Genomic DNA, 26,408 nt, shown 5'->3' on the forward strand with positions numbered 1-26,408 from the left:
TAAACCAATAACACCAGAGTATGCCACCAGAAGCGCCAGTAGTGTTTGGATAGATATATTTCAATTTTCAAAAACATTTTCGTCAACAAGCTCTTACTCTAAAGCCAAAAATGTTTATATAAATCCCTCAACAACACTACGCGACAACTTAGACAAACATTTAAGAGTTCAACAATAACAACTGATAAGATTGGGAGTGCCGATGGCCGAGCCGTCGTTGGACTTTGGGTCTGAGTTAAAGATAAAGCAGGTTCAAATCCTGTCTGTGACCATTGCACTTTTTATCAGGACCATTTACCTTGTACTGTATCGACTCTCCCCCTTATTCTGTTTGATAAGATCCTCGCACAGGCCAGTGGCCCATGAGGGCGGATAGAACAAGGCTTAAAAACAAAGATCAGGTATTACATTATATTATCGATAGTAATAGTACACACTTCGTATTAATTGATTATTTGTATAATTTATACTTTTAATTGCTTTTCTATTTCATTATCAGGGTAACTTGGAGAATGTTTTTGTGTAATGGAGTGTGAACGGTTTCCTATGTGTGATTTGGAGTGTGAGAACGACGCGTGAATGCATGAGTGCATATATTGATGTTGAAAGGAAATTGTGTTCCAGTAGTGAATGCTTCTAGCACAAGGTTGGGTTGTGCATAAACGAGCCGTGGTGTTGTTGGTGTTGGTGGTGTGAAGGGATGTGTAAGGAGGGGGGAGGTCTTTGTCCACCTGTTTGTAACCGGTTGCATCCCAAACTGCAACCGTCCAAACCGTACATGTCACATTATTCGGTGATCTCAAGCTAATTTGTGTACCAATTATATTATTAAGTGGCTGTTTAATCCATGTAAGCGTATTTCAATACTTAAAATTCAAATAAAATACTTGCGTTTGTATGGTATGACATATTGTATAGTATAGAAAAATATAAAAATCCTCATTATTTTTTTTGGAAATTGATGCAGTATTTTTTTAATTTTGTTCGTTAATAACATGATTTTGATTCAATCGCATTGACTGAAACACAAATCATTGCAACTCTGTGTCTAATGATAAGGCAGTACCGCTTCATTTCATTTGTTATGTTTACATGTGAGATAGAATCAACACATCACAATGTATCAGATCCAATCAAATTCTAAAATTAAAAAAGCAAGTATACATCAACATTCTTAAATTGGTAAATTTTACATCCGGTTTTCCCAAATGTATTTATAAAACTGTTTTCAACTTTATCACATATGGGCACCACAAGTCTTGTTCAGCTTTGCGTGAAAATTGGATGAAGATGAAAACAATACGGTCAGATAAGAACAAAGTAATCGCTTCAGTGATGATAACGTACGCTTTTTTGGGGTACGCTCCAGTTGCCACATTGCTGGAGGCCGACGCATTCAGCAATGCGGAAGAGACAGCTCTAATGTATTGTCGATCAGATAATTCTAGTAACCCTTCCCTCTCTGGGTACTGCAAAACTGTCATTGCCAACGATTCGTTTGGGGTTTTCATACATGTATGTCGCTAATATACAATTAGAGATTATATTTTTTAAAAGTGTTATCTAATATAACATTTTTATAATTAAAAACTAATTTTAAATTTCAGTATGTAATGGAAAGCATTTAATGGGCAAAATCTTTGTTGCAAACAAAGTTTGAAGAATATAATTTGTGGATAGCATAAAAAAAGAAAATCTCTTCCTACTATTATTAAATTAATATATATTTTTAATAAAAAATTACCTTTTTAATTTGCGATAGCGTCCAAATTAAAAGTACCAAATTAAAATTAGTGATGGGTTCAGAGAGTAACTGTTTGAAATATTGTATTGTTGATTTATCAATATTAAATGCATACATTATTGCGTAATAAGAGTTTTATAAATGCATAAAACTTATTAAACTAGATAACAATTTCAATTTATGATAAGCAGGCAAATATATTGCAATTTTGAAAATTATTTAAAAATAAATAAATGCATTATTCATCTCACCTTGTTACGAATAAATGTTACATCCCCGATCATGACACGTTATGAAAAATGAACAATCATGATTTTAAATTAGCACGAATTCCATAACGAATAACCGGAATTGGCTGTTATATTCCATGAGGTATTTTATATTCGACTCTGGATTATCACAGGTTGGCAATCGTGCTGAGGACAGAACTCCACAACTCACATCGCGTCGTCACCGGAAATGGTTTGACAGATCTTATTTGTTGTCGTACGCCCAGAAAATCTGTATTACATTGTGTGCTTGCAATCGTTTTCGGAAACGTCAGGGCAATACAGTTCACGATGTAAACTTTCGGATTATTAGATTGTTAATCATATTTAGCTGCACAGTGGCACATCATTAAAGTGACATCATTATCGTTATTTTACAGATGTACTTATTTTCCTAGTACTAATTTTTCACAAACCGCTGCAGAATTATATATACTCACAAAGGCTGAGTGAAAGTTACAAAATACTTTTGGTCATTAATTTTATACAAAATACAGCAAAATATATTTAATAATATATACTGTATACATTTAAGAGTAAAACAATGGAATTGCTGGAATTAGTAGGCAGAGAGAATATATAACAACTGATAAGATCAGGTATTAGATTATATTATCGATAGTACTCGTACATACTCTGTATTAATTGATTATTTGTATATCAAATAATCAATTAATTTGAAGATCAATATTTTTAAAGATAATCATATAGTTGCTATCGTAGTTACATAATCAACAGCAGCGGTTAAATATGATGACTATTACGAAATCGATTTATTTTTAGAACATCACATATTTTTCAGGTAATTAATTGGTAATTAAAACCGATGGATGCCAACTTCTGGACCTTCAGGTTATGCATAAGTTTTTTGTGACTTAAATCACGTTCTGTTGTCAACCTTGGATTTGGTGGGCTAGTCACTTTACAGTAATTACTTTTTAACTGCTGCATTTGCTTTAATGGATTTTGACCCTAGTGAAGAACATAGATCCCAACCGTAGAAACGAAGTGTTTTGTAACATATAACGATAGCAAATGCCCATACAGCTGTTATCCTTAATCTCATCAGTATTTGATTCTGGAAGGATTATGAAACAGTGTCGTCAGCCCGATTTGATCGGGTATAAGAAGGTGTAAAAAGTGTAAAAAGGTCGGCAACCTAACTGTGTGTCACTGACACTTAGGTGGTAGTTAGAATTCTTAGAAAAGAAAACATAAATATATTGTTAGAAACCGACCTCAATAAAATATCAATAGAAACTAGTCTAGTGAAAGCTCAATTTATACTCAAAAGATTGCGATACAGACTTACAAAAAGCAGATGTTTGTTATCTCATAGCTGATAAGGATTGCAGAAAACTAGAAAATATCCAATCCTTATCAGAACAGTGATGAAGATAAAGATTTGATTAGGCACAGACGCGGTAGATAAGACAGGTAGACTATTTCCATCCCTCGAGCAGGTCATCTCAAGAAAGATATTGAATAAACGGCCTCTCTCTCAGGTCCCACCATTGCTTGAGCACCTTTAAACACCAAATTCTTGTAAACACCACGGTTATCGCAATCACAGTTTTATCAGGGACAAAACAGTTTCTCTCGTATTTTGTAAAACTTTTTTTGAATTTTTATTTAGAACTTAACATCGAAGAACACAAGATATTATCAGAGTATGAAAGGTAGAACACATATTGCAATGGATGGGTATCGATTGTTTTACATTTGCAGGCGGAGGGATTCCCTATTGGGGGTTTTAAGAGTTTATAATGCATTTGTACGGTAAAACTTTTTACGTGTTGCAAATCTGAGCATTTAGAATCTAATTTTTTCCGGATTATATTTTTCAAGAGGACATAACTTTTTGTAAACAGATCAAATTTTAATTTTTTTTAGAAACGCCCCACCAAAAGATAAAGTAATATAAATTGTTTGCTCCAAAATTCCTGTATATTTAATATTTCATTTATAAACACGTATTACACAGAGGGTTACAATTTGAAAGTACAGTATTGAATCGGTGGCAACGCCCCAATATAAAAAATGTTGTTATAAAAAAAATGTTGTTATATAAAAATGTCAATGTTGTTCTAGAAACATTGGTAAAGTTTCATTTTGCTGTCTACAATCGTTCAATCGTTGGAGTCAGACTATGATTATCATGCATTTTGAATGATTGCTACTTCAGTCTGCAAGACGAAAAACTATATTTTACCGAAATAGTTTAGTCAAGTCTAAGGCCTAAGAAATATTATCATTTCGATTGTATAATAAACGATACTACAATTATTAAAACACATTGACTTCTTACTTAAGTTCTAATAATACATACGTTTTCATATTGTTACAAATATTCTAAATATACGCTGTAAATATAAACAAAATAATAAATATCACTATAATACTCTTTAGAAACGTATTAATACAGTGCAATAGGAGAAAAAACAGTTCTCATAAAGGCAGTTAATAATATATGTTCACTGATTGAACTGGCTTTATATGTCCTTCAGTAGTTCCAGGCGACTGCGTTACATGGAAGTTAAGTCGATACCTACGAGTCTACACCAACCACCTTCTGGCCCAATAACAAAGTTCTCAAGCTTTATTGTCTCTAGAGAATAGTTGTAACTGATCCGCACAATCTGAGATTTAAAATGTAGATTGTATTTTGATTGCGTTTTTGTAGTTTTACAAAAGAAAACACTTCTTTTATGGGCTATCTGAAATCCTAAGTATAACTATTAACTATAAAGTTCAAAAAGCAATAAATTAAATATATTTAGTACAACTTTGTACTAATATTAATCCAAGCTCTTCTATTTTGAACAGAAAATTGCAACACAGAAAATATGTTACACCTATTTATATTACATATGTCACACCTTAAAATATGTTTCTGTAAGTAAATAGTAACGATAGTTATCACATTACAGATATTAATGCCAAAATTGATTTGATAATTTAAACTTGCTCTGTTTTGGCATTGGAGCTTCCTTTGAAATTAAGTGAAAATTCCTTTATTTTAACACTTACAACTAGGAAAGAATACCATTTTTTACAACAACCTGCATTAAATAAAATAAATAACAACATTACTAAACGGAAAGAAAATATTACCTACAATAAATAAATTTACTAAATAGACTAAACACATTTTAATCTTCCCCTCCCCCCAAAAAAATTCACATATCCGTCAGTGCTAGTGATGGTCACTTCTAATACGACTTTGTCTCGATCTGTAAAACATCAATTCCTTCTGATTGGCTTGAAACCGTGAACAACGTCTATTAGATTGGATATGATGGAAAGAGGAAAGGAGATCTGTACTCCCTTACAATTTGAAAGTACGGTGTTCAATCTGTTATACCACCCGAATATCAAAAAGTCAATATTATACTAGAACACTGCTCAAGTTTAATTGTACTAGTTGATTTGATATATGAATGATGATTCATAATTGACCATTAGAAAAATCCAAGGGCAAAGGTCAGTAGACTTATCATGAAGCAAATTTAAGAAACTGTTTTGTGCTAGTTTAATTTTGAGAATTCTAATTAAAAACTTTATTTTCATCTTGATATTTACTAATAGCATCAACAAATTGAACCAGATAACTCAGTGCAGTACCTAAAATACCTTCCAATACCTAATCCAATTGATTTGTCAACCAAAAAGCTTCGTATCATCGAATTACTCCTTCAACCATGACATTCAAGAGCATGGAAAGTTAATGAACATCATACACACAATCATGTACAACTATGATTGTATTTTCATTACGGATATTCTAAATATAAACCGTTTTATGTTCATAATATAAAATGTTCTCCATTTTTGCACATACAACTTGATTTACCGCAGTACGGTAGACGGCCAAGCTGGAGCTAAAAATAAAACATAAACTTTACACCACAACTTTTCATCGCTCTCCCTGAGATTGTGACCTTTTTATTTCCATAGAAAGTTTACGAGACAGCAGTAATGAGATCGTAGGTTGCCTTATGATGTTCACGTGATAATTTTGCTTTAATCTGATTTAAATGTTTCCGAGTTCGACATCTAAGGGGACTCTAATTTCAAAGATATTAATATAAATTCCAAGATTCTTTAATTCCACAACATATATTGGAATTACTGACAATTATATATGATACATTATGATCAAATAATGTTTATGTGTGTGTGTGTGTGTGTGTGTGTGTGTGTGTGTGTGTGTGTGTGTGTGTGTGTGTGTGTGTGTGTGTGTGTGTGTGTGTGTGTGTGTGTGTGTGTGTGTGTGTGTGTGTGTGTGTGTGTGTGTGTGTGTGTGTGTGTGTGTGTGTGTGTGTGTGTGTGTGTGTGTGTGTGTGTGTGTGTGTGTGTGTGTGTGTGTGTGTGTGTGTGTGTGTGTGTGTGTGTGTGTGTGTGTGTGTGTGTGTGTGTGTGTGTGTGTGTGTGTGTGTGTGTGTGTGTGTGTGTGTGTGTGTGTGTGTGTGTGTGTGTGTGTGTGTGTGTGTGTGTGGTGTGTGTGTGTGTGTGTGTGTGTGTGTGTGTGTGTGTGTGTGTGTGTGTGTGTGTGTGTGTGTGTGTGTGTGTGTGTGTGTGTGTGTGTGTGTGTGTGTGTGTGTGTGTGTGTGTGTGTGTGTGTGTGTGTGTGTGTGTGTGTGTGTGTGTGTGTGTGTGTGTGTCAAGAAATTGAGGGAAAATATGACTTAAATGTTACATCTTAGTTAGTGCTATATAACGGAAAAGTTTCAATTACGGAGGTGCAATCTATTTTGGGTTTGGAAAATATTCTTTTGGGTTTAAAAAGAAGGCACATGGTCAAAGCGCATCAGGCAGAAAATAGAGCTTAATGCCATTTTAAGCTGAATGCAGAGTTCTGAATCCTTTTTTCTTTGGGTGTTCTCACATGAAATGCTGTTTCCGTAAGCTAGATAACAGTCAAAACACTGGCAAGACCATAGATTGGATGGGTTCCAGCTTTAAGGATTGTAGCAGCAAACTTTATCAATATAGACAGAGCCCTTGGCCTTCCAACCCGTTGAATGGAATGAGTCACCGTCGGAATATAGATCCCAGAATTAAGCACGATGCCAAAAGATTTTATTTTCTCTAATTCCTCTAAACTCTCATTATCGAGAATGAAACTCTCTTCGGGTTTTACAGGTTTACCACAGTACCAGATGAAGGATAGTGCACTTGTCTATGTTTAGTTGTAGCTCATTTTAGGCTGACCACTTATTTTGTAAACCAAACATTGAATGAGAAATAGCCTTAGCGGCAAAGGTGGGCTCATAGGCAGCCGGGAAAATCGTATGTTTACAAATTAAACAGCGTAGGGTCCAGGTAAATCCTCTGTGGCACACCTCTCTGTCTGATGAGAGCAACAGAAGTCTCACTTTCAAAGCTCGTAATCTGAACTCAGTCTTCAAGATATGATTTCCCCACTCCATTTATATTTCACCAAAGCCATGATGTTTCATTTTAGTCGACAAAAATGTGTAGTTATTAGAATCAAATTCATATGAATAGTCCAGTATTACTAGTGTGCATATCTTCTCAAGTCTTAGGCATCAAATAGATCGCTAAATATACTTACCACGGCAGTACAATTACTGTGACTTTCTGAACACAGATTGTGTCTTCGGTAATATATTTTGTTTAGTTGAATTTGGCGTAAAATTTGGTGTAATTTTCTCCATAGCTTTAATTCCTGGCAATGTCGACATGGGACGAGAATTTTCAGGAGCCGCAACTTTTTGGATAAGGCGTATAGTTTTTTATTTGTAATATGTAGGCAACTTTCCTTTGCATAATGAATTATTATTAAGATAAGTAAAAGCTTCTACAGCGTACAGACTCACAGCCTTTATCATTTGTATGGATATACAGTCCAACTTTTATTATTATTCAGGTTATTTATTGTATTAATCAGGCCCAAACAAACGCGTCCTAACATAAAAATTTCAAATATTTACATGTTTATCATGTGTATACAGTAAAAAGTTTACATTTTTATCTTGAGCTGTATTTTTTTGAGCCACATTACAAAACGGCCTAAATTTCCTACTTGAAATGGCTGTAGTTCCACCACGGCTGGTATAAAAATGTTCTACTTTTTCCGTCTTCGAGAAATTTATCTTAAAGAGCTATGAATTTAACATTAAAAGGTATTTTCCAAATCTAATATCGATTGAACCATCTTAACAAATTCTAGTCTTTTCTAAATCCCAAAACAATTTTTTCTTTAAAAGACTTTTCCGCCCGTTCTAAAACATACACTGTTCTTGCTCTATAGACAATTAGGGTTAAAGTATGATCTAAAAATTGTCTACGTGCAAAATTTAATTCAACACGTAGACATTGATAAAGTTTACCGGGAAGATAACGTTTGTCTCCCCGCTGTTGGTTTATAGAGGATGCGATACACCAACACGAATAAGTAATGTGCGGCTACATGTTTATGGTGTACATAAAGTAAACTTGCGCACAGTTTCGGTAGCGTTTTCACACTTTATTACGATTATCTCTCTCTCGCACATAGTGTCCTATTTTACAACAATCTGTAACGTATAATTAAGGATCTTTACAACCGACACTTAGTAATCGGTTGTCCTCCTTCGACTAATACGTACAGGGTGAGTCCATAAAAACCGAAAGAATTTTCTATATATTTACTTTCTAACTGTATTTGTTTAACTACTGTTCGTCTATGCTTTTGTATTATCTAATTAATAATTTACGTTAACTCTTAAGCGAAATTGTAATGCTATTACTCTTATTATAAATTAATAAACCTGTTATCAATAGAATTAAGGCTTTACAGCGTTTCTACTAAAATTGTTTTAAGAGATATAATTTATTATCTAAGACACATAACCGTATTTTTATTATTATCTTAGCTGTTGGTCCTAGGTTGTGTTCGAAAGAGTTTCTTAGCCCTAACTTTGCCTGGTAAAATAACACACTCATTACTTTTTTTACTTTTTACACGTTTGTAAAAACTACTAAATTTTACATTTTACAGCTACTGTAGAACATCTTGACGAGTTTACAAAGAATCTCCGGTCGAATGGTATTTAAGTTGTAATTAAGAGTCTTAGGATATATATTAGTTTCACTTATTTCGTAAGGAATGTAATTATTTGCAAATGAAATAAACTATTATTTAATTGCTGTAATAATTATTTATGGCAGTTTGACCATTGTGGATTGTATTACAACATCCTATATTTTACCAAAGCCGATTATATTTCGCAGCGACTTCCATGACCTCGTCAATCAAGTAAAACGTATTCACTATTAGAAGATTTTTTAATCGATCCGAAGGCTGTGAAGCTTGTATTCGTTTGATATATTCAGGAAGCCTATTAATCAGTTTGACACCAGCTTGACACGCTAGGTTCGCAATACGGTTGTTCTATGAACTTGGATTCGAAAGTTATTACTGCCTCTAGTCCGATAGTGAGGACGCCCCGACCTCGGATCAATGCACACTCTGACCCACGGAATATGACCAACTTCATGTCATAGAGACAGGGTGACGTTAGCAATTCAAGTGCCCTAAATGCATTGTCCTACACGACTCTCGTCCTGAATTGTATTTACAAATAATCCGGACTGCCTTCTTTTGGAACTGAAATACTCTTTCTAATTTATATTTAGCACATCTGCCCCATATACCCAAGCCACATTACATGTGATGATATGTGAAGCCATAGTATGTCATTTTTGAGACCTCTACGGTTTAAAACTGTAATAGGAAACTTAAAGCGCAAATACCTGAAGGAACTCTAGCACAAATATTATCAATGTGATTGCTCCAGATACATACCAGACTAACATACCAGATTAATAAAAGTATAGTATGAACGTAAAAAGTACTAGTCCACGTAAAAGTACCAGCCCAATACTAAATATTGATTTATATGAAAACTGTAGATTAGTCTTATTATTAAAGATTTTTTCTAAATGAAGCTTATTTTTATAACGTTTAGTAATGTTTAATTGTTATATACACAGTGTGAAAACAAACAAAATAATTACTATTGATTAAAATACGGCCATTTTAATATTATGATGTAGATTTCCAAGAATACCAATACAGAAACTTCTTAAAAGGGACACACTTAGTATTTCATCAGTTATGATACTAAACTAAAGCAAATCTCTAAAAGAAACAGCGAACATTTTTCGCTAACATTTGAGTGAACATAAATGCCTTATAAATTTAATTTAATATGCGTACACACAGATGGTAAAACTAATCTTATAATTCTACTAGTTCCCAAATTCTCTGCAAAGTCCCAAATAATTTAACTTTTTCCTTGTTGGTGATGTTTTTTACGTTCTTTGAGATCTTTTAAATGTGGTAGGATGTTGTGAATGGAGTTTAATGATAAATATTAAAATCATTTTGAAAGTGACGATACATTGTTACTTTTAACCCCACCTGTATGCCATCAAACAAAAGTGATGTAAATTATAGAACCGTTTTACTACCAAGCCAGTTGTTAGTACTTGGTGGTTGCCAGTATTCATTTTATGATTTGTAACAACGAATTGGTATACTGTATTCAGCGTAGCCTGATTTTTAGTTTCTATTTAATCTACCTGAGTTGGAGATTAGATTGCAGATCTCGAAAAGCAGTGTTGCTGTTTTTTTCACTTAACGATGGCAAATCCTGTTACCATAAAAATCTTCCACCATATAAAACAAACGTTAAACAAGAAATTGTATTTTGTGCTGGGAAAATTACCGAATAAGAGCGGAAACGAATGAACTCAATCATACAAGGAACCGGAAATGTTCCATTGCCGTGCCTGTCACAACATGCGTGATATGTCGAACAGGGTATTTCTACATTGTCCTTCTATATACGAATATAATGTTACAGATTTTTCAGTATTCAGATTAAAGAAATTAATTGGGCATGTAAATAGATTATTTTCTATGATTTTTAAATCACCCTGTGTAAAATTTCTAAGCCGGAAGAAGCGTGTATGGATAAAAAAAGTCTCAATTTTAAGGTCCCACAATCGATTTTGGGTTTCGTTATTTTTTTTTATAAACACATACCTATTTAAGATCAAATAATTTTTTTTTAATGTTTTGTTCACACATCATGAAATTGCATGCATAATTTTGGGTATTTTGTAAACAGACGCAAATAAAAATTGCTGGAGATAAAAAGAGAAAATTCTGCAGAATTTACATGAGTATGACATGTTTTTTATTCATTTATGACTTAAGGGATTTATATTGTTAAGGAATACAATGTTAAAAATTTTACATGTTTAAAAATATTTTTAAACGAGATTAAAATTATTAGAAATATAAAAAAATTGTCACTCCCTGAATCTATAATTACGTGTACGTGTAGTTAAAACTTAATTTAAATCTATTGCTGTTTTATGTATGCCTGATTACTAAATGTCTAAATTTTCTAATTTAAATTACTACAGGAATTGATAGTAAATATTTTCCATTTTTTATATAGGAAAGTTACCCGAAGGAGCTATGTATTTAACATAAAAAATACTTTCCACCACTTACAAAAATACTTCTATTGCACCACCGTAGTAAATAGTATCTACATAATTCAACCTGCCAACACTTGTGTAGCTTGGTAGTAATAAATTGTTAAGAACATATTAATTGTGACCACAGAAAAGGTACAGTAACTTTGATCAGTATGATGATGCATTACGGTATTACATATCTTTATTCAATCTAATCTAGACCACCGAAAGAAATACAATACTATAATCAATATTCCGACGTATATCAATTTTCAATTGAAGGTTATACGTTAAAAAAGGAAGAATCGTTCTTTCTACTTACACTAGATAAAGCAAGACAAACATAATATGGGTTAATATCCACGCTGTCAGGACAAATAGATTTGCCAAGAAGATCACCAATCATATATTTTTAACCTGCCAATTAAGGTGCGTATTAAAACCAAAATAGTGTTCATCAACAATAAACGCCAATTAAAGTTTGTTTAGTAAAGGTCCTATAAGTGCTAAGATGTTAAACTAAACCATTAAAAACCAACGATAAAGTTTACTGTCAAAGGTAATGTACTGTATTGTGCCTGCAACATTAACTATATGAAGTACACGAGGATTATAATGCGTACAGTATGTAGAGATTTAGATGAAGCTTCAATAACAGCGATCACGTTGTGGCAGCTCTCATGTACATTGTGTAATTGATATTGACTGTTTCTGACACATTTCGCTCCCACAATTACACCGGATATCCTGTCATGCCAACTTGTATCCTGTTATGATTTGTTAAATCACTGACGCTTCTTCCTTGTGTGCTTAATATGATATTAGATCCATTTCCACCAACTCTGCTCACTGCACGTCTGGTTCTCTCTTGTCTTTAATGTCATATAACAAAAGAAATGGAACTATTAACTGTTACCATGTCAAGGCAGTGCAAATGGATTATCTCCTAAGATATGAACGTTATTATGTTAGTAGAATAACTTTAGGCCATTGTTACTTTACATTGTTTAGAAACTTGACTAAAACGCGTAAAGTAGCTATGGTGGGAAGACTTGATTCCACGTGAATGTTGATGGTAAGCTCAAATTCACCTTCCTCCTAGCATTGGAGCTTAACTCAACATTCATGTGGAATCAAGTCTTCCCACCAATAGCTGCTTTATGTGTAGAAAACTCGGTCGCTCCACCGTGCTTAGAGATCGTGTATATCACATCGTAGTGCACTTAATGAGAATACCTCTTCACCTATATTACACTATATATTATGGTCTAGGTGTCTCTGGCGTCGAAACGATATAACGAGTTCATTTTGAGCCTCTTCGTTGCCGACGTTTTTGGATTTCTTCAGACGAACATGACTCCAGATTTCAGGAGTCGAGCCTGTAAAAGCGTCAGATCCCAGACGCTGCAATAAAAGGAAGGTAAATTGGAGCTGAACAAAACATTCACATAAAAACGCTTGATGTAATATCCATTACCTGTTAAGCTTCCTGTACCATCAGAGCACCATGCATTCTGCGGGCGCAATGCCGTCCTGTTATCTTGTTATCTGCTAAGGACACATTTATTATTTAATTGGACATTAATTAAATCTACTCGTTTAAAAAGGTAAGGATGACAAGACTTAACTTCCATCTACACCACCGTGGTACTTAACTTCAAATAACCAAGCTTAACTCAACTTAACTCAAGCACGCGTAGCTTAACCTTTCTAAGCAACATTTATTACTTTGCATATTATTTAATGAGGATGTTACTGGTTGTATTATATTAAGTAATGGAACAAGTAAGAAATTAGGTTTTTTATTAAGAATCTACCGTTAGCTAAAGAATTCATGAAAATTCACAATTTTGAAAGTAATAATAATAATAATTTTTGTTATACATTTTTATACATTTCAAAGATACTAAACAATCTTCTATAATGAAAACAAAACTCGAATTGTATTATACCATAACAACGTGTTTAATGACCGAAATCTTTAAATTGGTGTTAGTTAATAAATATTAAAAAGTAAAACAAAACGGGACCATTTTAGGACTTGAAAATGTTCGTGTTCTTTATAAGTAAAAAAAAACTAATGACATGAAAATAGACATATTTTTTATGTATAATTAAGGATTAACACACTTTAAAGTACAGTACATAGCTAATCAAGTTTAGATTTATGATATTTACATAATTAATTGTATGTTATAGTAAATTGGCAGGCAATTGATACAAACAAAATTCAGAGCTTAGCTAATTTAATTTATCGCATAACTGGTATATATTCTGACTTCTCTGGCCATCGTAACATCCCAGATTCTATCTTCTTAGCCACATCAACACTTTATGAAGAAACATACCGTCATTTATTGACAGTATGAATCATGAATGTGCGTTGAAGGTAGAAAGAGGTATGTGGATGACAGCTTTAGGATGAAATGATTTCTTCGATCATCTTAAAAAACTGCTCTTAGGGGATCATTTTGTAGCAAAAGGTAATCGTTTATGTTCAGGTACTAAAGAAAGTTTTCTAAGGGGTGTAAGTGCGGATTATAGGTGCCTGTGTGGTCAATATGGTCGGAATCGGAGTTTTATAAATGATTTTAAATTACCAAAGAAAGGTCTTAACACATTTCTTCGCTGAATCTACAAACCAACCATCATTGTTCTTTTTAAACCACGTTATTTAATCAAGTTATAGAAAACAGTACTGTAGAGCAAAATAAATAAATATTTCCTACCTACTCAGGATATTTCTCTCTTATACAATTTCATCTTGAGTTTTGTCGTCCTCCAACGGAGAGTGTTCTTGTTATTGTATTATCTGACAAGAGACAGTCAAGAGGCCAGTAAAGAGGAATAACGTTTGCTCAGAGAGCTCTTGAAACAGGAACGATAACGTTATCTTGATATATCGAGCTCTTAAACCACTGCGTCTATATTCTGTTTCCCGCAAAGTGTCTTTTTGTTTCCTTATCTAGCGGAATATACATTTTCACAGTTTTACCCACCCACAGTTCTACTTTCTTTAAAGAGTATTATTCAATTTGTGGTCTTCGATGTCAAATACCACTATCTAAGTCCAAAAGAAATAGATACCGCAAGAGTTGAAAATGAACGATAGCGTGAAGCGAGCAATTGCATAATTTTGCATACCATTCAAATCATTATATTACAATAATAATTTTGAAACTAAAATACTACTCAATTCAAGCAAAGGTGTTGAATACGTGTTCAAGTACTGAAATGTAGTGTATTGTTACAAGCATAAACTGTGTTGCAGTAGGTTTATAATTGATCCCTGAACACTATACTTTACTTTGTACAAATTACATGCAAAGCTGCTAAACCCGGTCATGACGTGGCTCAGCGGGTAGCTGGGAGAAGAACGGGCGGGCCTCTCAATAATTCATTGCAGTTTTCTAATTACTCTGGAGGTAAATTGTTTTCCTCAAACAAGCTAATTGCTGTTATTTTGTTTTTACCGTTAAAATAACTCTTGTTGATATTGTATGATTCAAGGAAACCCATACCGACAACAATTACAATCTTTTAGTTCTATAAAATAATAATAAATTATTGTTATCGAGTTTTGGAACTGGAAATTTAAAGTTTTTCAAAATTTAAATTGATATGTAAAAGAAAAATACTCCAGTAGAATTATTAGCCGAATTGTTTCACTACCCCATTGACTCAACATAAATATTAATTACTACACTCTTACAGGAGTATGTGAAATTCGGAAAGTGGGGTCGCTTCCTATTTCAATTTTTGAAACATGAATAAAAAAAGTGATACCTAGAGACTAATATGCTACCTAAATAAAGATTATCATGAATTATTAATATTAATTCCTCTGTATTAATTAAATCAATTTATCAATATAGTTTATACCCTACCATCCTTAAAACGTAACATGCCAAATAAACAAAAATAATATTAATAGCCGAAAAGTCTAGGTTCATATTGTTTCGTATATAAATTATAGTGCTTAACAATTTCAGGCGTTATTATTTTAACTGGTATTTTTACGTGTGCCCATTGGTTATCATGTTAATATTTTATTTAGAAAATTCCATTAACCGTCATTTAAAACCCAATGAGGACTTTCATAACCTTTTTAAAATGAATTATACACTCAATCGTGTAGTTTCAGTTTTCATCACAAATTATTTAAAAGCTCGAACTATGAATCAATTAACTACGTAATGTACACATCTAACAAATACTTTTATGTAAAGGTCATAATTGACGATAGCTGGTTAAGTAAAGTATAGATGCCTTATTTTACCAGGCCAAGTTAGGGCTAAGAATCCTTCTCTAACACTTAACGTGGGGACCAACGGCTTAAAGGTAACTTCCGAACCACAAGCAATGGCCGGGCAGGCGGGCTGCTTGCAAGGACAGGATCGCTCAGCGGTCCCATCCAAGTAGCAGCCACGCTCGACGTTATCTTGTGATAACAACCGTACCCGCTACACTGCGCCATTGGCACAGAGGGACTGTGCATTGGTGATTTGGTTGGTTTGAGAGACTGATAAAAGTATCACTGGCATTCTTTGCCATAGTTGAATATAAGTAGTGATGGTTCACAGCTCAGTGATGGTTTATCTCACAGATCAAACGTCATTTTGCCCCACATTCAACATAGATTTGTAAAATCTTGTAACGCGATATATAGTAGACGTATTTTAGTAAGAATTCGCGATGCAGTTTCTTTTTCTTATCTTACAAAGTAAATCTTTACTAAGATTATTTAATTACTTGTGACGTAGTTTTATTATAACTTGCAAGGTAATTTTGTCCGAACTGTAAGCGTAGTTTTGTTAGAACATAGTGTCATCGGAGCTTGCATTGTAATTTTATCCGAGGTAAGTATAATTTTGGCAAACTTTTATGGTGTTATGCCTAACTTCAGACGTCGTTTTAAAAAAAAATAAATAAATAAATAAAACGTCATTATGTATAATTTTACGACGTAGTTCCGCCAGTGCTTGCAACTTAGTTATAGTTAAACTTGTTATATACAACTACTTGTGGGAGGAGGGAGCCGTACAGCCATGGCACAGTTGGCAATACTGGCACTTTAGTTACATCCATTTATTTAACCCTATGTGTGCTTTGTCGGGAGGTACGTTAAACACACAACGTACTCATGAGTCTTCTTCACCTTATTTGTACACGAATCGAATACCATGTCATACACATCAAAATGAGGGAATCTCCAATTGGTGGACAAACATTAAAATAAATAAAAACATTTTTGTACTTTTGTAAAGTTAAAAAACACTTTCTTGGCTCATGATTGGCATGATTGTGTGTAATTTTTAATTTAAAAAGATTTTATATGGAAGAGAGAAATGTCATACATTCCCCTGTCGACCTACCTATATATAATTCAACAGTCTGGGCCAGTTTTAATATTTTGTTCACGGTTTCCAACGCACAATGGGCCGGTATAAACGTCAACTCTATTGTCAGTGAGTAACACATTCGTGAATTGCTAATCTTGCAATTAGTGTAACATTTCTCTCTTGCATCTTCCAACAAGTGGGTCACCACTGGACAAGCTGTTTGAAGCGTGCAAAATAGAAGCAATTCACACTGATCTACATTTCTCAAGTTATTTAAATTTAACTACATGATTTTGGAACTAACTTGCAATAATATCATAGATTTTTCGGGGAGAATTTTGAGTGATCTCCTTTAAAAATTGCATGTAAGTTTTATAAATCACACATCATTCATGACTAGGCAAACAATTATAACACCACGATAGTGCGAATACTACTAGTAGGTTACTGGAACGTACATTTACTGTAAAATGAAATAAAGAATAATAAATAGAACAATGAGGTCAATTTAAATTTTATATTATAAGTATGCATGTTTAAAAATATACTTATGACTGGATGTGGAATGGGAGCAGATGAATTATTATATATTCTCTAATTTTGTTCAGTATCTTGAATTTTATCACTTTACTTCAATTTTGGAAGTTTATGACTTCAATAAACCTCACTTCTAATTTGGTGTAGCGTGTAAAATGCAAAGCAATAAAAACTATAAATTGCTTGTGTATTCTTTTAATTCACCATTGCTCCAGTTCTCTCATATCGTGGTTCCGTTTCACTATACCTTTGAAATAATATAAAAATATATATTTGAAATTACATTTCTTTACCACTATTTAATCGTTGGCCAGTAATTCTCTAACGCGACTAGTAATTAAATTACTTAAGACTTTAAGTTGTTCTTTAAGCATCATTATGAATGCTCAAAAGAAAACACCGAACAATGAAAGCTGCATAACTCTAAATAAAGGGGCAAGAGCATAGCTAAGTAAGTTAGCCGGAAGTTAAAATTAGAGCTTGACGGTGCCCATGAGACCACTGTAATGGAACTGGAAGTTTTAAATGGATTTATCTGTGAAAGCCGCCGGAAGATTTAATTCCAGCTAAATGCAGATGCGTACAATGTACAATCCAACGATCTGCTTACAGCATTTTCTTCCGTGTACATTAATTACTTCAATTCATTTATTTAGCTCGCTTGCAAAACCAAATGAGAGATTAAGACCACTTTGGAAATAAGAGAAGGATTAAATAGTCATTCTCTCTTGCTTCCATACATGCATGTGTCATATAGTGGATTACACCCAACAACGTCTATATTACATTTTCTCCGCATCTGAACTAATGAATTTGATAAACGTTCTCTACGGGGGTTTGCAGTATAATAAATAAATATTTATTCAGATATTTACTAAATTTCCTTCTATTTCATCAAAAAGGTTCGTGGGCAAAAAATGGGAGCAATGTCTTGATAAACAGGCCTACCACACATTTTATGTGTGTATGAAACGAATGAAATACCTCTTTCGTTAAAACTAAACTAAGAAAATCCTCTGTAGAACAAGTATTTCCCACAACGAAAATGATTTTTTTGGGCATTTCAAAACATTTGTATCCAATTACTTTTTGTATGACTTCAAACTGAACATTTTGATTATATACAACCGGTGGTGCCAATAATTTGAATTCCTATAAATCCTATACCTAATATTTAGACCATTTTTTTGTTAGAATTTACTAATTTTATTTCTGTAAGGGGACAATTTAGATACCATTTAGGATGGAATGATCAGAAATGAGTCTTAGTGGTGCTTTAATAAGAAATTTCACTACAAGTATCATATTTTTACCATAGCCTTGAAAACTTGTTCATTTCTACACTTTCTTTAAAACTAAGTAGTCACCCTTTAAATTACAGTTATTGTAGTGTGAGTGATTTTATTATTTTCAAAGATTAGCCTCTTAATTGAGCCATTTTAGCAAGGGTGGAAGGAGACAAAACTAACATATCAAATGTCCGATTCTAAATAAACATTTTCAGAATTTGTGTGTTTAAATTGAGTAGTAGTTAGTAGACCTTGAAAAATGTCAAGTTTGGATTGCGTTGACAATATGAACCGTATGCGGTGGGAACTGGAACTCTTAGAAGATAGTAAAAACATAATTGATTACTGCACAATCTTAAAAGGATTATTTACTGAAAACAGGATTTGATTTTCCCAAATATGCTTTTATTTCACATTAACGTAAACTTAAAACAACAGCAACCTTTTATTTTTGCATAATATAATAATAATACAAAGAATCTTCATAACGGATTAAATTATATATCATCTTTCACCCTCAGTTAAATACTTAAAGGCATTATCTACAACTTTTAATTGAATTTTATCAAATTCTTACAAGAGAAATATGAAAATACATAGTAAAGTATATTTATCAGTATATAGAGCCACGCGTACACTACATATGTATCATAGTCAGTTATTTGCGTTACACTGTAAAAGTACGAAGGTAGGTATAGTGTCAGAAACATATGCAAACATTCATTGATAGCATTCATTGATAGATATTTCAAATGTATTTTGTATAGACAACATCAATGTAAACTTAACCAATCCTGGGTGTACTCATGCTTTCGAATACTTTTCATACTAGTAATAATTAAAAATCTTCATATTATATAATGAAAACACGGTAAATTTGGAACGATTTGAACTGTAGGATAATAACATCATTTACTAAATGACAGTGGCTTTGGTAAATTTAAAATTTTTGCTAGGATATTCCATTAACAAAATCACAATATTATTGATTTATAAACAAATTCAGGTATTCTACATTCAACATTAGCCACTTCCACATACTGCAAACACTTGTCAGATTAGAGGATAACGCATAACGTAATTACCGTTTTATTATTAAAGTGAAACTTGTATTCATGAACACCAAGAGATTAAACCCTGAATTTTCCTCGCTTCACATTCAACCCCACATGAGTAGTGTGTAAACCACACTATATCTTTTTAGCCGTTAAATAAACACGGAACCAGACAAAACAAACTTTACACCGAGTTTACAGACATCCCATATTCTCCACCACGAGCCGCAGTGAGCTTTGCACGAGTAAAGCGTAATTCTATAACTTATTCAAAGGTTTCTTCTTTTTAAAATTTTATATTAATTATATTTTACTAAAAAAAAAGAAGATACTTTTTTTTATTTTAAACCAAACCGTAAGGCACAGCAATATTTTGAATAATCTTTTTTTGAGATTATATTAAATATACAGGCTTTATTTTTAAAGCTAAATTCAAGCCGGTAAATAATAGAAACAGTCAGTATATACTTAGACGTCTAGCTGAGGTCGGTAATATTAGGACTAGTCAAAAGAATGCACTAATTGTTTTATAACTTGCTGCTGGATAGCATGCTAAAAAGTGTGTATAGTTTTGTATTTTCCTACCGCTTTTAAGCTTTAATACTTAGCATGTAACGCAATACACAAATGTTGGTTTCTACAGAATTTTTAAGTTTTAGCAGAACTGCACAAAATACTTAGATTTACTCCAAGCATGGACATTTTACAGTGAACACGACATTTCAGTGTGAAACTCCACTCCTGTTCACCTCTCGGTTTAAAATCCCAAGACGGTTAACTTTACATACATAATTAACTCTGGTGGTAAGTATAACATTCCACATTCCCTGCACTAGGCGGCTTGAATTCTCGTGAGGGGGAACAGCATAATTAGATAATCAAAGTTTACACTAAGAATATTAACATACCGCTGTCTGCATTGTACTATGTAATCTGTTTATTTCAATGCTAGAGCAGTGATAACACTTCAGCGATCTCGTCTTGGGGACTCATTTATATATATATACATATATAGGGAAAATGCGATACAACAAAATTTATATTTAACATTATAAATGTTGAACTCCTTTTTATAAAACTTTAGTTTAATTCATACCACCATAAAGTTTTCTAAACTTTCTGTGCCAACTGATTTAGTTATAATTTGCTTTTAACGGGCTATTTTTATTTGTATTAATGTCCTCCAATTTATACCAAGTTAGACCCCTTATTACATGTCATAAACGGCATTTTCATGGAAGTCCACGTTAAAAAAAATTCACTTGCAAAAAAGCCCTCGACTATACCACAAAAAGGCCTTTTAAATCACAAAACCACAAGTGGTTTAATTTGGACGTGGTGCAGAAAAGGTTGAAGTAAACAGGTCACTACGTTGTCTCTCCTCTAAAGAGCAGGCAGCTCTCCGTGACCACATAATTAGTCTTCCAATATAAAATATTTTGACCGAAAAAGATTTTGGTCAATCGTGGACAGAATTTCAAAAATAATGGTCATTTTTGTAGACTTTCTGGATCCAAATTATTAGGATGGAATAACATCCCACAAAGTGTGGGTTTGAAATGAACGTCATCTTTGTTGCTCTATGTTTTCAAATCAGCCTACTTCTTTGAGTTCTCCACTTTCAGTAGATATAACATCCCCTATAACCTAAGCCCTCACCTCTTTTTTATTAATCTATAGGGAGAGGAACTCTCACCCTAAGGACACTTAAACACTACATCTCTGTTTTATTGTCACATAAAATACAAACGCTTATTAGAAAGGTTTATGACCCCCCATGTCAAGTTTAATAGTATAAGCTTCCCAGGAAACAATTACTGCACTGTTCTCAAAGGCGTGATTTCTGTCACAGACTTGTAAGAAGGAACACGGTTTATCTTCAACTGCAATATAACTTACGTATCTCACAGTTCAAGCAAGCTTTTAAAGTCACTTTAACCAATGGATTTTAAATCATTTTTTTAAAGGTCAATTTTAACCTGGTTCATTAAAATACGAAATACTGTTGTTTTCATATAAATAATGTTTTTTATGCATAACTCCTATGGATTTACATTTATTGCTACCAATAATAATGTTTTCCTGACTTTTACATCACTGATGTAAGTTTAATATTACCCGAATCAGCTATATCACCACAAAGTGGTGTGTGTTTAAGGTTTTCTTATTCTTTTGTTAACAAAATATTATCTTATTAGAGTACATATGTTTTAACATAACAAATGAGGCACTAGTCCATGTAACAGTTTTTAAATAAATTTTACTTGTAAAAAGAATTATTCGAAGGTTTACATTTTAGTCTAAATTTACTCCGTCACTCCTGCTGGATTATAGTTAGTCATTCCCTGTTTTGGGAATGTACACGATTAGGAAATTTGAAAAAGTGATGATCTTAAAACAGCGCTGCTCAACATTTTAGTTTGCATATTAAACCTCAAAATTTACAAAATGCTTAGTCTTTTCCTCAATATGTTCCAGGATGAAATCCTATAAGTAATTTCCATTAATTTCCTGAAAATTAACTGGCTCTGGTTGAGGAACCAGGTGTAACTGTAAAGCTACGAATCTTCCTAACAAAGCATGATACTTGGCACTGGGGTAATGGATTGATAAGGCCCAAGGAGAGTTCTCTTCTGGTTAGCTTATACCCACCAATAGAACGTATACTTATTACAGGAAATCCGATGTATCACTTACATTTGGGCAACCCAATGGATGTCCAGCAGCAACACGTCAATATCAGCAAACGTCAAGATATAGGGATATTTTGATCGATAGGTATAGTTTACTTTTCATGGTGTGAAGGGTTTTTGAAAGCCAAACTGAGACATAACTGCCCTCAGCCCACTTTCACTGGTAGGACACAAAACATAGAAGTGCCTTCCTCCAAGGGGGCATGGCTGAGAGAGTGCCCACTATCCCTTCCATGGAGGTTGTACCATCCAAGTTTGGTGGAATGAGGTGCAGTAATCTAACCCATAATGTAACTCTAGAAGTTGCGCAGAAGTCCTAAAGTATTAAGTGTAGAGAAATATCTCCTCCTAAGAATCCTTAATAAACAAACAAAGGTTTTACAAACATAAATCATGTTTCAGACGTCGTATACTTTTAGTCTACTATACTGCAGACTAACAGTAATCCCGCCTTTCTTATCGTAATCGCTATCATCTACTGTTAACCGGTTGGATGTAGACTTTGTTGTTTCGAAGTATTATGTAATGGAAGTGTACTTAATTCTCCATAAGTGACAACCATCTAAGATGTAATAGCGCTTCATTGTGACCATAACGTCCTTGTAGGTAGTAAAGGTTTTATTGCATCCATCACCAGCAAGATGAGGCTGTAAATAGTCTTGTAATGACAGAAGATCTAGCTGCTTATTATTGCCCTTACACACCATCCAGCCAATTGTAATATTCTGGTTCTGCATTCGATTTCTACACTATATTGGCAATAAAGTCATTGTGATTGCACACAAGAATAGGTGACTTTGCCACTTTTAGGGTTATTTTTAAATTGATCACAGGTTCACAAATTTTTGATCTCAGCACGTTTTACACCACTTGTTTGGTAAGGTCCATGTATTAAACATTTGTCACTGTTATTACGTTGGCACATAAAAGCAGTATTAATAAAACTTCAAATCAATGCACACTAGTGTAAAATTATTACAAGATAAAAAAGTCAAGGTTCAAGATTATATCATACGAGTAATTATGCATGAACGTATATTTTTCAATTGCAACAGTTACTTCTCCATCATCAGCTCCAACGTTGGCAATTCTCCGTTGACATCGCCATCGCGGCTATAAATTCTAAAAATACCATTCATTGCGTTGCTAAACTTAGATGCTAAATGTGTACCAGTAAAGATTGCTATTTGTTGCAGTTGCTAAGTTTGTCTTCGCGAGAATCGGGGACTGTCGGAACTCGTCGGAGGACGTAAATACCGGAAATAACGAAACAAATATTCTGATCAGACTACCACAATTTATAAAACTTCATTGCTCACAAAACGACTACCTTCAAATGTTAATTTCCAAATTTTATACGAACGTTCTTTACAGTAATTATTAAGACCGCTGTCTGCTTCCGTACATCAAATTCTACGATTATCTAATTTTCGATATTAAAATCGATTGGAAACTCAAAGAGAAACGGAAAACATAACTTTTTCCACTGTGGTGCTACCATTCTTCGGGTAATTATCTTGACATTCCCCGGTATATTTAGCCTTAAATGTACGGCCGTTCTCAGAGTTCAATCACCATGAAGGCTCCTCGTCAATTCGGCCGGCAACAATGAACTTAATCTCTTTGGGACAACTAATCCACTCTCCAACTTAATTCCTCAGCAAAATTAACCTTCCGGTCAATTACCCATATCAATTTCAGTCTTTTGTCAACGTAACCCCTTAGTTAAATTCCGCAAAATATATCCGATCACTAAATGATGTTCTTTGATCTGTTTCTGAATCCAAAGAAAAAAATTATAATGACTCTTAAAGCGGGATTTTGAATTAAATCATTGTGTAGGTGTGTGTGTGTGAACCACTTACTACAGGATGCTATGACATTATTTTCCAATTAAATATAATTAAAGAAAGGATTATAAAAGTTGATTGTGGAAGAATATTATAGTTTGTTTTGAAACTGGAATTACGTTGCGGTTGGTAAAATCCCAGTCTCAAGAAATTTGCAACAGCTTTTGGAGTGTAAACTTCAACTACGAAATATAAAGTCATCAAAAACTACTTCTAACTTGATTTGCGAAACATTTTTTTCAAGCTTTTGGATTTAGTTATTGTAAAGTATGTAAAGAAGCATAATAAAATATACTTCAAACTTCTGGGTAAATCACTTCGATTACTTAGCTTAAGTCTTTATATTTAAGTAATGAATAATAGTTCTCACTCCTTAAAAATAATATATTGAATTCAGATCTATGCATTTACTTCTTTGTAGAATTTTTCCAAAAAATTCACTACTAGTGATTACTATACAGGACGACAGTAAACAGCGCCTAAGTTACGAGAGCTTTTTTATGGAAATACCACGTTTCAGGTGTCTAAGCCTGATCAGGTGTCTTTCTCAGATCGATAAATAATTTTAACATATAACAAGATAAACTAGCTTGAGTAAATAAATTATGAAAAAAGTGTTGACTCTCAAAACAACTTTAGAATAAACACCGTGTTGTAAACACGCCTGAACCTATCCAACACTAAACACGTCACAACTCTGGAGCGTCAATGTGGACTTTAGTGGTTGCCAACGTGGGTAGGTAACTACTAAAACTACATGGCCTATATTAGTTTAACTAATGTTAAGGCTTGTCATACTCCGTAGCATATGCTGTATAACGTGCTGATGTTACAGACATGCTGATGTTAGCCGCACTCCTGCTGGTGGCTGCCCAGTCCCTGCAACCCGCACAAGCCTGGGGCGGTCTCTTCAACCGGTTCAGTCCGGAAATGCTCTCGAACCTGGGCTATGGGGGTCATGGAAGTTTCAGAGCACAGCCGTTTTTACAGGTAAGATAAGAGAGTCATCTCTTTACTAACGTTATTCGGGTAAAATTAACATATGTAAGAAATTATATAACGGAACTGTCATCAGTGTTAAGTTGGAAAAGAACGTATTACCTTAAAACCAATAGTAAGTAGAATAAAAGGTAAACATAGGTGACACAGTTGGTTTGTTCTCTGCAATTAAGCTTAATACTTAAAGTTATCATTTTCTAAGCTAAACAAAATATATAGTAAAATAATTTAAATACTCGCGGTACAGGAAACGTGTATTAGTTATCAAACTTCTCAGACGCAATATGCCTATAACCCAGATATGGAGGTTATAGATCGATTGAGCCACAGATTGTATGCCCAAAATATAAAAATGATAATGTTTCTGTAATATTTGAGAACTAAGCAGAAGACTAATTTAGACTAGCAAATTTGATGAATGTATCATAATAAATATTCACAATTTTCCCGACGTCTACTGACTAGACATTTTTCTCGTACTTCTTTATCGCCCCGTCGCGTCATATAAGTTAGTGGCTTAATAGTCTTCACAGCCAATAAACATAAGCATTTGATGATGGATGTGGTTTAGGTGTAGCTGAGTTGGTCGTAACCATAACTATTCTTTGGTCTTCAATGTAAAGTGTAGCATCTCATTATTTTAGCTTCAATACCAGCATGGGTAAACACTTTTTCTGTGAGCTTTAAGGTTTTTCTAACATCTAAGAATTTGTATTAGGCAGCTTCATGGCAGCATCCTTCCGGGCTCAGTAATTTCACTTATTCGTTTTAATGTGTCTGGTTCTGTTGAAAGAATTTACAAGACCTTTGGCCATTCTAATTTCCCCACCTTTCAAATCACATCTTGTGACTGATCAGAAAAACCTAGTGGCAAAATCTATCGTGTCACTTACATTTGGGTAACATTGGGGTAAAAGGGTTGATCGATAGTCTAGTTTACTGCGAAGGGTAACTGTTTGAGTGGGTGGAGCTCCTTTAGTATTGAAGGCTATTGTAAACATCAATGAGTACCCACATTGACTGTAAGACGCTGGAGCATTAAGCCCTTCCATCTTCCCAAGTGACTGTGGTATAGTGTCTCCTCTTTGTGGATTTAACATGGTTCCACCACAGGAAGTAGCCGCTGCCC

At 33.6% G+C, this 26,408-nt stretch overlaps 1 protein-coding gene across 2 annotated transcripts in view; it reads left to right on the plus strand.

Annotated features, from left to right (window-relative positions):
- The window catches only part of LOC124369920 (prohormone-3), a 99,755-nt gene that overhangs the window by 36,528 nt on the left and 36,819 nt on the right, over positions 1-26,408 (plus strand). For both annotated transcript variants that reach the window (XM_046828105.1, XM_046828104.1), the window contains exon 2: positions 25,116-25,270. In XM_046828105.1, coding sequence (XP_046684061.1) covers positions 25,118-25,270 — 153 coding nt within the window. In that variant the 5' untranslated portion in view covers positions 25,116-25,117. The remainder of the gene's footprint in view (positions 1-25,115; positions 25,271-26,408) is intronic.

The sequence above is a fragment of the Homalodisca vitripennis genome, chromosome X (genome assembly GCF_021130785.1).
Source record: "Homalodisca vitripennis isolate AUS2020 chromosome X, UT_GWSS_2.1, whole genome shotgun sequence".
NCBI lineage: Eukaryota > Metazoa > Arthropoda > Insecta > Hemiptera > Cicadellidae > Homalodisca > Homalodisca vitripennis.